This window comes from Nilaparvata lugens, chromosome 9, assembly GCF_014356525.2.
Source record: "Nilaparvata lugens isolate BPH chromosome 9, ASM1435652v1, whole genome shotgun sequence".
NCBI classification, from domain to species: Eukaryota; Metazoa; Arthropoda; class Insecta; order Hemiptera; family Delphacidae; genus Nilaparvata; species Nilaparvata lugens.
The window spans coordinates 12,952,377-12,967,227 of NC_052512.1; the positions used below are offsets into that span (position 1 = coordinate 12,952,377).

General features: G+C 34.2%; 1 protein-coding gene across 4 annotated transcripts in view; it reads right to left on the reverse strand.

Moving 5' to 3' along the window:
* The window catches only part of LOC111064376 (arrestin domain-containing protein 17-like), a 52,524-nt gene that overhangs the window by 5,877 nt on the left and 31,796 nt on the right, over positions 1 to 14,851 (reverse strand). For all 4 annotated transcript variants that reach the window (XM_039435504.1, XM_039435507.1, XM_039435508.1 and 1 more), the window contains exons 6-8: positions 7,535 to 7,717; positions 6,964 to 7,158; positions 538 to 717 (exon numbers count right to left, since the gene is read on the reverse strand). In XM_039435504.1, coding sequence (XP_039291438.1) covers positions 547 to 717; positions 6,964 to 7,158; positions 7,535 to 7,717 — 549 coding nt within the window. In that variant the 3' untranslated portion in view covers positions 538 to 546. The remainder of the gene's footprint in view (positions 1 to 537; positions 718 to 6,963; positions 7,159 to 7,534; positions 7,718 to 14,851) is intronic.

Below are 14,851 nucleotides of genomic sequence, written 5' to 3' on the forward strand. Positions count from 1 at the left end.
CTATTTTATTGGAGCCGACAACTATCTTTAGGTTGATAGGTGTTAAATGCTATTCCAACCGTTTAAGGAAAAATTGGTAGCACGGCAAGAAATATGGTTAATTAACAAAATATTTAATCTGGATTATGAAAATTCATTATGAAGTCATTGAGAAATATAATTTCTTGCTTGATAAAATATAATTGATTATTTTAAACGAGAATGAAAAGTTGATACAGTATTACATAAATAAACCGGTATCAGTTACCCTCCATAGAAGCTTCTGTCTATAGTTGAAGATAGAAGGCATTGACTAGACAGAGGATCCGCAACGTTGTTCTCCTATCTTTCTCCACTGTCATTATAACGTGAACCTCATTGTAGCTACAATATCATGTGAGAGAATAGAAGATAATAAACAAACTTAAAAAGAGCACAGAGTATGAAATAGCTTTTTATCCATTATATAAATAAAAAATGATAGTACAGTAAAGCATAATGCATAAGACAGAAAAAAGTTACAGTAAACATTGACAAAGTTAATTATTTTCAACTTACGTAGTTGTTTTAGAAGTCTTGATTTGGTATTGCTTTTTGAAAAATAATTCGATTGTGTGGTTGATTCTCGTCATCATCGTATTCGAGATTTTTGAAATCTTTTCTAAACGGGATGTTCCCAATTATTAATGGAAGATTCACTGTTACACTTTCACCTTTCATTGACAATTTTAGGCGTATCTGAAAAAAAATCAACGGTACCGTAATAAAGTATCACAGTTATTACTAAATATTACAGTTATAACTTGCTGTAACATATTTAATAATAATTGTTGCATTTGGAAAATTCGGTAAGAAAGGTTAATTTACAGAGTGTCTTGATAAATTTCTTACTGTATAAACTAGTACTACCGTGGCCCACACTTTTTCAATAAATTTACTTATCTATATAAATAAAAATCGAGCCTCAAATTTTTACATTCAATAACTTTTTTATGTGTGCACCGAATTTGATGATTTTTGTTTAGTTGTGTTCGTTATGTTTAGGACCAGGTTTATGGCCTATCAAATTTATAATCCAACTTCAGGACTCTTTCCTACGGTCCTTCAAAGTTTGCATGAAATGTTTATGGGAGAAGATTTGTGAGCTAGCCACACACATAAATAAAAATCAGCTGTTATAATCATTGCGTCATCCAAAAGCCGTCGGTAGATAGTAGACAAGAGTGTGTGCTGCTCCATAACCGCCCATGTATTTCATTCGAAACGCCCAGACTAAAAACAAAATGACTGTTCTGTGTTTAACCATCCAGCAGTGCGGCCTCAGGTTGAAGACTTACATGCTCTAAAGACATTGTTCTGTTTCGAATAATATTGTGCTGTCTTCGGTGTTTAGAATTAATTGATTTTGTTAAATTATTACAAAATAAATATATAATTAAGCACAAAGGAAGCCCATATTGAGATATAAATGTAAATACTGATTGTTGGAAAATTTTCATAAAAATGCATCAAATTAAATTTTCAAAGATGCATCAGATTAAGCTAAGGCTAAGCACACCTGAGGAGGCGCGGCTTGGTGATACAAAGTGTTGATATCTTATGGAGAGTGCCTTATCACAGCGTTCCACGCCATGCCCGATTCAGTGTGTGTGAGTTCTTCCATTCAAACCAATAAGCAAGAAGCACCTGGATGCAAAATGCCGCATCGTGCCTCCTCAGGTGTGCATCCAGCTAAATTTTGTTATGAGATGCATAACTATTTGGCGTTACGAGGTTCGCCGGGCAAGCTAGTTATTAAATATTATTGAACGAAAATCGAAATCAAATGCTGCTAATCACCCTGAAGACTTCTGCTACTGCAAATATTGACAACAGGGTAAACAGCTGGATGCAAATTTGATGAGCGCTACTATTCAAAAATCACTTGTCAGCTCCAAAAAAAATAATTTTTGATTAGGCTAGTACCGGTAGCGCTCATTGAATTTCCAGTTTTCAGTTTTACCGAATTATAGAATTCCGTTTTCCGTTTTTAAGAATTTCAGTTTCCACAATGACGTTTTTTAAAATGTAAGACCTTCTCGAACATCTATCTACTCGATGAGATCTTTCAAATGAGACTTGAACTACCTAACAAAATCGGTCGAGAACCATGGAGGAGTTGAGGTGTCAAAAACATGTTCGCCCATTTTATTTAGAGATACGCAACACGCACTACAAGCTTGTATATCAAGTTGCAGATTTAGAAGTATTCTATTTTTTCTCATTCGATTGAATTAATGAAATATTGGAACTGGAACGTTCTCATTCAGCTGAATCCCAAATGACGAAAACTTTTAAGAATTTTCCCAATCGAAAGAAAACGTTGTTGGTCGCATTGAGCCTAAAATGTTGAGAGTCCCAACTGGCCGAAAGTGATAGGTTTCTCAAACGACCGAAAATCTCTCTAGTTTGTCGCAAATGACCGAAAGCGTTCGGCAAATTGGGAAAATGAATTTTTCGGCTGGATGGGAATCCTATCACCTTCGGTCGTTTGGGATTCGGTCGATTGGGACCCCACGGAATTTCCATCTAGCTGTTTACCCTGTTGTCAATATTTGCAGTAGCAGAGGTCTTCAGCGTGATTCGCAGGATTTGATTTGGATTTTCGTTTAATAATAATTAATAATTCATTAGAATTTGAATAAATACAATATCTCAGTAATTTCCTTCAATTTACTAATTTATTGTTTAAAAAACAACAGATGCATGGAGTTGCAGACATACCGTAGTAGTTTATTCAATAAAAAATAATACAAGGAATAATATATGTTCAGCAATAGATAAGACTACAATATTCTGCTTGTAATACACTCAAACGTTCATTTGTAAAATAAACTCTAATGTACTATAGTGAGGTCCACGCTATAATGACAGTGTTTGAATTCACTTATACATAGAGTGTCCCACCAATGTTGTAATAGCCGTTGACCATAGATTATTTACAACATTTATGACAAAAAATGTTTTGTAAACTTTATCCCTATCGACCTTAGTTTTCGAGTTATATAGATTTTTCAATATTTTCAGAATATGCCCACTTCCGGTCATTAAATACTCAATAACTCGAAAACTACTGGTTGAATTTCAATTTCGAGGATATTGTTGGAAAGAGAAAAACATTTCAAACAAGATTAATGTAATTTCATCTGTTGTCATTATAAAAAATAATAAAATAATACACATATGTGGTCATAATAAAAAACCACAAAATATATGTTGATATTTTGTGGTTTTTTATTAGGGCTTAAACTTGAAAAAATGCTATTCTTCAAATTCAAAGTTAAATTTCAAACCGATTTTTCTTGATTTTTCTCCGGGTAATTATAGTGGTTTCAATATTCCAGAAACTTCTCAATTTCATAAGCTTTCGAATGAGTATGAATTCGAGAAGGTAAGTTGCATGATAAAGTGTTTAAAACTGCTAATATCTGGAATAAACATCTTCAAAATGAGGAAATTAACAAACAGCATGCATCAAGTGGTGATCCTAAAGGGATGAAAATCACCAGATTTATCTCTGACAATATTCACAAGTTTTAATCAACATTTCAACATTCTACAATGATATGACTTTCTCAATAACTTGCATTATTTCCTGAACCATAATATCCTGAATAAAATAACAGTATTCAGGAGACGTTTTCCTGACCGAAAACACCCATCTCACGTTTTTGAGATTGACAGATGTCAAGATGATAAGGGTCTAGGATCAGTTTCAAGGTACGAGAAGCCCGTCTTAATTTCTGAAGCTTTTGAGAATCTTATTCTAAAGTATTTCGAGCAGGATCCTCGATCCAGCATCCGGCGGGCAGCTGGGATGTTGGTTGATTCAAGAATGATAGTTCTAAGAATAGACTTTTGAAGAACAATAGCTTTCGACCATTTCATGATACCCCAGTTCAAGAGTTGAATGAACCTGATTCTGTTTCAAGGATGCAGTTTTGCCGTTGGATCCTAGCACAATATTGTATTTCAAACATTTTATGGACATATAAAAGTACGTTCACAAGAACTGGTGCTGTAAATTTCCACAATATACCTACATGGACCTTTCATTTTCCCTGCAAGAATAAATGGTAGAGTTTATATGGACTTTCTGGTAAATGAGCTTCTCGAATTGATGGAAGACGTGCCTCTCAATTCGAGGCAGAATATGTGGCTCCAGTTGGATGGCTGCCTCCCTCGTATGCTAAAAACGTCCGTGGGCGGCTTGATAACAATTATTATGCTGGACGATGGATTGGCCGAGGTGGACCCATAAGTTGGCCACCACGCTCACCTGATCTTACTCCAATAGACTTTATTAGAGTATTTTTGGGGAGTTGTGAAAAGTAAAGTTCACAAAGAACCTGTAGAGACCAGGGAGGAACTGATTCTCAGAGTTCGATTGACGTTTAAAGTATAATGATGACACGGCCCAACGAAGTGAGGCGGGCAACTCGAAGCTTCATGAAACGCAGCAGAAGTTGCATAAACAGAAATGGAGGCTATTTTGAATTCCTGTAAGCAGTGAGCATGATATGTAACTTGATTACCATCAGTTTTTTTTAATTCTGTCGTTCATCTACTTTGAATTATTATTCCATGAATAAATTTTGTTGGATCTTATAAAATTGTATGATTTATATTTTATATAGGATTTAGGCTATTTGCTACAGAAAATAATGCAATAATCAGGTGATTTCACCCTTTTAGGATCACCACTTGATGCATGCTGTTTGTGAATTTCCTCATTTTGAAGATGTTTATTCCAGATAAAAATTAGCAGTTTTAAACACTCTATCATGGAACCTACCTTCTCGAATTTATACTCATTCGAAAGCTTATGAAATTGAGAAGTTTTTGGAATATTAAAACCACTATAATTACCCGGAGAAAAATCAAGAAAAATCGGTTTGAAATTTAACTTTGAATTTGAAGAATAGCATTTTTTTCAAGTTTAAGCCCTAATAAAAAACCACAAAATATCTGACAACAGATAAAATTACATTAGTCTTGTTTGAAATGTTTTTCTCTTTCCAACAATACCCTTGAAATTGAAATTCGACCGGTAGTTTTTGAGTTATTGAGTATTTAATGACCGGAAGTGGGCATATTCTGAAAATATAGAAAAATCTATATAATATCTCGAAAACTAAGGTCGATAGAGAAAAAGTTTACTGAACATTTTTTGTCATAAATGATGTGAATAATCTATGGTCAACGGCTGTTACAATTTTGGTGGGACAACCTGTATATGGGCTACTCTATTCAAATTAATAGAAACAATATAAAACTTGTAGTACCCTTTTTATTAAAATATTTTAAAAACTGTGTAACATTTTAATTGCTACAGTTTAATTGCGTGATTAAGTGCTAATTAAAGACGTCTTTCACTTGGCTGATTGATTCCCGTAGCAATCAACCGTCATTTGAATCACCCTTAAAATATTTGACAGACTTTTGTGCAACTGGGCCCTAATATATGTTTCCAATGTTACAGATTATTTTATAATGTTATAGGCTCTTATTTATAAGTACGGTACTATTTTACCGTACTATACTATACAATAGGCTACATACTAGTAGGCTATATGCGGTGATAGAAAAGGAAACGTGACAACTGTGTGTCCTATGAATTCAACTACCTTGAAAAATGGATTTCATCATTATGGTACGATATGGAGTACTGTAGTTGATTTATTATAGCAATAACACTCAACTGGAATGGACAATAATTTTTGACGGTAATGTACAGTCCGGGTCCTGTAACTTTGCCTATGGCGGAGGGCCACTAGACTACAATATACTACCTGTTCAAAAACATCCAACATTTTTGAATAGCTTTGTATCTTTTCATAAGCAACAGATGCTGCTCTTTTGTATCTTCTCAAAAGCAACGTGTTGCATCGGAAAAACTACACAATTAGCTGAAGTTACGTCTTTTTAGCACAACACAGCCTATCAGTTGACATTCGTTCAACATTGATGGAGATACTATATTTTGTAACTCCCTCTTTCATGAGAAATCTCTGATGTGTAGGGAGCGTCCTCCATCTAGGGGATCTAGTGTCTGTGAAGCATGATGTTTTTGCAAAGCCGTGAATATCACCCCGCGAATCATACCTTGCCAATATGCTGTTTCAAAGTGACGGAGGCAAAGCTACGGGACGTGTACTGAAATAGTATCTTATGTCACATGGACGGGAAGAGGCCTTTTGCAGGCGATAATTATGTTTCTAGTCGAGAGTTAGATGAGACTAGAATTTTATTTGAGCACTGCAAAAGACATTCACGTCCAAGTAACGTACACTATTTTTTGTCATAATAATGTGAAGAAGAATAATTGAGAAAATAGAAAACATTACCTGCTTGTGCTCAGGTTATTACATGCATTCCTTAGACCTGTTATAGAATAGACACGGCTCATTGTATATTCATACTGAAAGTCGATGAAGCCAACATCTACAGCCAAACCCGCCCATCTTGACGTCACAGCAATGACATTTTGAGTTTTTGTGTAAGTGTTTGTGGTGTTTAACTTACATTGTTGATGAACAATGCATTGTTTTAGCTTGGTTGTGACGTCAAGATGGGTGGATTTGGCAGTAGATGTTGGCTTCAGAGGCTAGACTTCCCAGCGTGTCTATTCTATAACTGGTCTAAGATGCATTCTATAAACATAACCTAGTTTACAAATTCGGAATAAAGAATTTTGTGGAAGTTGACAAAACTTCCACCTGGAGCTCTGAAGGTGGCTTTTTGTAGCAGTTTTGCTGTTCCTGTTTTGGAACTAGGAAACATAATCGACAGTAAATGAAACATATGGTTTCATTACAGTAGAGTATGCTGTAATGAGAATCATATGTTTATTTGTTCTGCAAACAGCTTTTTACCGGCTTGATTTCATGCATGGAAAACGGCTGATATTGAATCACTATGACAAAAAATAGGTAGGCTACTTACTTGAACTCGATAACTGATGACAATTATCTTACAAAGTGTTCGTGATTGAGATGTGGGTGGTAGAGGGGGAACTTTCATTTTGTTTTCAGGCCATATCACAAACTCTCCCTTAGGTATTCTTCCATTCTTCACTTCCAACACCAGGCGTTCATCTTCGCACACGGCAATTCCATGACTGTTAAGGTAAGACGTTACCTGTTTCCGAATAAAACATAATAATGACAATTTGTATAGGTACTTTCACAATCATTAAACAATATTTCCATGATTAAGAAGAAGAAGAAGAAGAAGAAGAAGAAGAAGAAGAAGAAGAAGAAGAAGAAGAAAAGAAGAAGAAGAAGAAGAAGAAGAAGAGGGAAGAGATAGTGGTGGAGGAGGAGGTGAAGAAGAAGAGGGAGGAGATGGTGGTTGAGGAGGAGAAGAAGAAAAATAAGAGGAAGGAGAATAAAGAGAAGAAGAGGAAGATGGCAGGTTGTGATGAAGGGGGAAGGATAAGAAGTAGAAGAAGATGTTGAAGATTATGTTGTAAGTATTTTTTATGGAAATAGATTGAGTTGATTTGATATGCCACCTGTATGATGGAGAGATAGGACTGGTTGATGTTGTAGTTGGTCATATTGTGAATGTCGGCCTCTAGTGGCACTGCCTGGCCACACACGACACCCTGATGCGTCAGCCGACCGGTCACCAGAATAGTGCCACGCGGGCAGCACAGCATCCAGCAGCTTGAGTTCTTTGTCACAGAACACGACATCTGCAACACAAACAAATATTATAATATTATTTACTTATTCTTTATCAATTATTGTATGACTTTTTTGTATCTCAAAGCCTTTTAATTCATTTCTTAGATCTAATTACTGGATACCGTATACAGAGTGTCTCAGAAGTAGTGTCGAACATTTCAGGGTATTGTCCTGGGTGATAGGAGACTACAAATGTCGTATTCTAAGTGTCCAAAACTCAGCGGTTACCGTATCCTTATAGCTGCCATTTTGTTTTTTCTTTTGGGAATTTTTATCTCAAGAACGAAATGTTGTATTGATCTGAAATTTGGCATGAATATTTTTGCTATAAAGACTCAACTTTAAAAAATAAAATAGAAAATCTGGTGTGGCCCACTCACACAACTTTCCTAGCCGTTAAGAAAAATAATCACCTGACGCTAGTGTTCCCGCGCATCTCAAGTCTACTACTTTTTAAAGATCTGAGCCAGCTGGTGACAGGACAATAACGCTGGAAACACACAAGGTCTGCTATCTCTTCATAGTGAATGATTTAATAGAATCAACAGTTGTCAACAGTTTGCAATTGAAATAATCACATTTTCTCGAATTTCGAGCTTATTTTCAATTTTAGGTAAAAATGTTACTCAACATTAATTGTAGAGATTTTCATGCTCAATCTTTTCCACTTAACATTTTTTGTTTAAATTGTATCTGAATCCTGATAATTGGGAATCTAAGATCAAACTTTGCATAGATGGGACTTATGGCATTTGATAGAGCTTACTTATCAATGACTAATTTAGGTATGAATTTGATCAGAATAGTTGGAGCCGTTTTCGAAAAAATCGCGAAAAACCCTGTTTTTGACAACATTTTCGCCATTTTAGCCGCCATCTTTGATTGAATTTGATCGAAATTATTCGTGTCCGATCCTTATATTGTCAGGACCTTAAGTTCCAAATTTCAAGTCATTCCGTTAATTGGGAGATGAGATATCGTGTACACAGACGCACTTACACACACACACACACACACACACACACACACACACACACACACACACCACACACACACACACACACACACACACACCACACACACACACACAACACACACACACACACACACACACACACACACACAGACAGACCAATACCCAAAAACCACTTTTTTGGACTCAGGGGAACTTGAAACGTATAGAAATTTACAATTTGGGGTACCTTAATTTTTTTCGGAAAGCAATACTTTCCTTACCTTTGGTAATAGGGCAAGGAAAGTAAAAATTATAGATGTGAATTTTCAAAATGACGGTCATTTTAAATTTTTTATTGCAAATTTCACTAAAATCGTTCACTTAACAAAAAAATACAAGAGACAAAAAGTTGACAAATGTTATCAATATTTCAATGTTGATGATGTTGATGCTCTTTTGTATCTTCTCAAAAGAAGCTTGATGCATCCGAAAAGATACACAAGGAGCTTTTATGTATCTTTCCATAAGCAACAGATGCTCTATTGTATCTTCACAAAAGCAACGTGTTGCATCCGAATAGATACACAAGGAGCTTTAATGTATCTTTCCATAAGCAACAGATGCTCTATTGTATCTTCACAAAAGCAACGTGTTGCATCCGAATAGATACACAAGGATCTTTTATGTATCTTTCCATAAGCAACAGATGCTCTATTGTATCTTCTCAAAAGCAACGTGTTGCATCTGAAAAGATACACAAGTAGCTTCAATATATCTTTCCATAAGCAACAGGTGCTCTTTCGTATCTTCTCAAAAGCAACGTGTTGCATCCGAAATGATACACAAGGAGCTTCAATAATATATCTTTCCATAAGCAACAGATGCACTTTTTTATCTTCTCAAAAGCAATGTGTTGCATCTGAAAAGATACACAAGTAGCTTCAATATATCTTTCCATAAGCAACAGGTGCTCTTTCGTATCTTCTCAAAAGCAACGTGTTGCATCCGAAATGATACACAATGAGTTTCAATAATATATCTTTTCGCCACACTTGGATGTAATGAGCTGGTTTACGTGCGTCATATGGAGGCCGAAAGTGATTGTTTTCCGACCAGGCCGGTAAAACTTTACGGCCCTAGGGCTGTAAAATGACCTTGAATAACAGCTGATTGTGTCCGATCTCACAAAAATCATAGAGATAATCTCATAACGACTGTAATAATCTATATAATTATGTATCGTGAATCGCTGTATCATGTCTATAATATATTTTATGAATTACTGTTTCATAATTTAATATTTATTATTGTGTTTTTGATATCAAACAATACGATGATATCTCCATAGCCTCAACAATATAATGTTGGCTGCATTGTCCATTGTCAGAAAGGTATGTATCGCAAGTATTTAAAAGTTGAGAATCGAATTTGAAATCAAAGTACAATAATTGTATCAACATTTAAAAGTGAGGTAGAGTAATAATTGTTTCTTTTTTATTATCGAATTCCACTTCTTAATGCAATACAATCAACAATAATAATAGGAAAATACAGCAGAGATCTAAAGTTTAAGGTAAGCCTACTGGTGAAACTCAGCCTTGACTGAAAAATTCCTAGTAATTTTTCCATAATTCATTATTAAAACTTTTAGATAATTTTTCTTCAATATCAAACCATATAGAGAAAACATTAGGCTTACTCAAGATTGAATCTTCGAATGTTTTCTCTATGATTTAACTATTTTCAGAGCAATATTTTGTTGTGAAAATGCCGGCAAACCGGCTTCAAGTTTGCCGCTATAGGCCTACACTATATTATAGTAGCCTACATACGTTACCTGACTTACAGGCCTCTTTGATTAAAAATATGCAATGGCCGAGAGCATAAAGGCGTAATACATCAGAACTCTCAAACTCAGTGAATTACAAACATTGTCTAGGTTCGAACCTCGGGCAGTGACATTTTTTTTGTTGATGAATTTCGACTTTTATTAGCTATTTTTTATATTAGTTACCGTAATTTAAATTTCAATCAATTTTTTAGATATATTTTGAGACAAAACTGTGAAATATGCAATTATATTAATTTTTTAACACATTATTTCAAAATAGTAATGAAAATTCTATTCATCCATCTATCCATGAGATATTGCACCAGGCGCAAAGCGCGAGCTATAAAAATTCAAACAATTATTCAACATATTAATAGTATAAAAATATTGTCACTATTGTAAATTATTAATTAGTAATATTGAAATTAATTGACAGTGAAAGTTGTCATAACCAAGAATCAAACTATCAAAATAGGCTGTTTGAATTTTATCTATTTTTTAATTTCTTATATATTGGGAAGTTTTTTTTTGGTGTGGCGAAAAATAGCGTTCGCACCATTGGCAAAAATGTATTTCCGGCTCTCAATCTTTTCTAGTCCTCGGCCTACGGCCTCGGACTTAAAAACCGATTTCGAGCCGGAAATATCTCATTTTCGGCCCCAGGTGCGAAATATACTATTTTCTACAGATACCTTGAAAAGTGGCCATTCCTGCACTGATTACAGACCGCAAAGAATCACTTTTCCGCTCTAGTGTGGGAAAAAAATTTTCTGCACTCCAGATTTGCAACATGGCAACACAAAATAGTTGGTGGGTTATATGGAGGATTAGTGCATGAAAACAAAAATTAAGCTGGTAACAATGACTGTGGTTGGATTTAGATGAGAATCATTTCAATGGCTACCCTACATTTATGATAAAATCCCAATCTAGAAATCCAAAACAAGAATAATGTTTATCTAAATCATAATTAAATAATAACTTCTCATCATTTAATAATAAATAATGTTTATTTTCTATTGACAGTAATAAATATTTCAACTCCAAGCAATGAGCAATGAGCAAACACACATTTTGAAATTCGAATTTTCAGTTTAAATAATTACCGTTCGAAATCCATGTCGATAAAATCAATAAAATAACATTGGAATATACTACAATAAAATATTTTCTGTTGTCTATGTTATTTTATAAATATTTTTTAGTTTACTTATAGTATTTTTCGGTAATTCTAGTTGGTCATAATTCTGAATATCTGAATACTGTTTTTAGCTGGATGAAAGAACGAAGTTAGTTACGATTCTTCCCGCTAGGTCGCGCGCTTGTCGGTTCAGCCTACAGTGACTTGATAGAGACAGTGTGGCCATTGAGTCACAGTATACATACAGTACGGAAACTTGGCTATACCCTGACGCCAAAATCCGCCATCTTGTTAGAAAGCGCCGCATTGTAATAGTATTGATGGTAGGTTCGGATTACTTTAATGATCCGGATCAATTGATCTCGTTCACTGCCACGAGCCAATCAGAAGACCAGGATTGGAACTTCCCAAGGTCACGTGACGTGTTTAGTATTGGGGGTCATGTAAAAAGCATTGGTTAGATAGGTGATTGATTACAAGTTTCCTTTCTGTACTTATTCTGTGATTGAGTGTCACACTTTTGATTGGCTAGCTCGATCACGTGGTACAAATCCGCCATTAAGATTCCAAACAAACTGGAATCCTCTATAGCATCATTGTACTGCGACACTGCGACATTGGAATTTCAATAGACTATTTTAAACTTATTTTAATTGTGGATTTCGATAAATTGCATCAAGCATTTTGGAAGGTAAGCTATTTTCTATTTATAATAGGCTAATATGTGTAAGTTTTAAGACAATTAATGAAATGGCGTAGGTCTTGTAGCCTAACATGCTTTCATTTGTTGGGGTTATTTCATTATGTAGTTTTAGTGTCTTGTTGTTATTATTATTCTTGGAAAATCTTTTTGATAAATAAACAAGAGCTTCTTACTCTTCTGACACAGATTTAATTTGATCGAAGAAGAGGTAACTTGAATTCTTGTATTCCCATCCTCGTCGTGAAACAAATAAATTTCTAGGTTAGGATTTCTCATGTACCTATAATCTGTAAAATTATACAACTTTTTCAATTATAGACTTACTATAATAACTTTGAAAGCATAATTATCACTTACTTTATTCATACAATGTAGGATAGAAAATGATCTGCAGTTTATTACTACTAACTTACTACAGACTTGAAAAATCACTTGAAACATAGTACCGTACCATATGGTTTACCGTATTTGATTTGATTGTATTAATTAAATCGAGACAAACATTTGTAATGAAATTATTCTATTTCACTGCATTTAAAAATGTTGTGTATTTGTTAATGATATGTTGTACTTTTTGCAGTTACATGAAGGAAGATGACACTTCAAGATGAACTTTCCTGGTGTAAATACATCTTTGTTTCATAACTCAAATAAGGTAAGACCATAATGGTGCTTATTGTAATAATTTTATTGTTAGGTTCTTTTTCAGGCATGTTTTTTATGAAAGGCCTGCACCAGTAGGACAACTGAAAAATAACTCTTACAATCTCAAATTTCATATAAATATTGCTCTATTCCAATTTATACCTGATTCAAACCTTACATTGCAGCATGCAGGCTTATGGCAATGCATTTTCTTATATTAATAAGAGCTTACTGTTTCCATAATATTTCTTTATTTAATATTTTTCATTTATTAGGCTATAGTTTAAAGTAGAATTTATACATAAACTTTGTAAAACTAGCCTAGCCTACTCTATTTTCAAAGTATCTTTGTTCTTCCTGAGATGAATCTTGTTTATTACAAACTAATAAAAAATAATAATCAAATCATTGAAAAATAGAAGATAAGTTTTTATAATTATAACATAGACAATTCCAATGTATTATCAATGATAATAATGACTATTCAGGGGTATTAACATCGATGATTCCATAAATAGCCAAATACTATTTTACATCTATAGAGATAACTCTAGAACTCTTCAAAATGCTTTTCAAGTTACTTGTTTCAACATAATTTCGCCAGATGAGACCCCTCAATTTGGGAACAAAATAATTTTATTGAAAAATATCATTGTACAAAATGAGTCCATGACTCAACAAAATGAATGAACTGGTTATTGAGGTTATCCATGCTTATTGAAAATGTATTAAATAATCATTCTGACCAACTTATAACTTCTTGATATTGTTGTTTGACAATGAAATAGACTAAATAATAATATGTGTGATCGGCAAGGCACTGGTGACTCTGTACTGTACTCTGTCTCTGTGAAGTGTGGTAACATGCCTTAATTAAAACGTTTGAGTTCAATGTATTGGTTGACTTTAAAGTAAAAATAACTCAGTAATAATGTTCAAATAATCGTAATAATTTATTTCTTCACCGATATAACCTTCAACAAAAAATAAAATCAGTAATAATGTTCAAATAATCGTAATAATTTATTTCTTCACCGATATAACTTTAACAGGTTATGGGCCCAGGCTGGATCTTTCGTGTGCAAGTAAAAAAACTTTTTTAACCTAATACTCTCGTGCAAGACAACAATGAAGTTCGGAGATTCAACTCTAAATAGTATACCGGTGAAGTGATTGAACTCTAGTAAAAACATTAAAAGTAAAAGTAAAATACCCAAAAGTAAAATCAGGTAAGGCAATCGAGTTCAAAGTAAAAATGGCTGGTTCCAGTGATTCGGACTTGGGTATGGTTGGAAAGCTATCCAACGATGAAGACTTTCAAATGTGGAAATTTAAAATTAAAATTTTGTTCGACTCTCAAGGACTTAGTGATATTGTTAATGGAAAAGAATAAAACCAAACGACCCTAGTAAAGAAAAAGAACTTTCTATTTTCAATTGAAGGACGCTAAAGCCAAGAAAATAATAATAACTACAATTGACTCAAAACCTTTGAATCACATTTTGAACTGTGAAACTTCATGTGAAATGTTTAAAAAACGTGTCAATCTACGAACGTGATGAAAAAAACAGAAATTTCTCTAATGCAGGACTTTTTCAATTTTACACTAGAGCTAATGAAGACATTGCTAGTTTCATCAGCCGTATGGAAAATTTGACCCATAAATTGAAATCTGTTGGACACGAAATCGATGACGAGATGGTTATTGGCAAAATATTCAGCTCCCTGCCCAGGAAATACACCCACTTTCAAACTTCGTGGGAAGCAACCACAATTTGTGACAGAAATCTCACAAACCTAACCTCCCGGTTGTGAATGAAGAACGCAGCCTATCTACTGATAAAGGTGATTCTGTGCAACCAGTGGT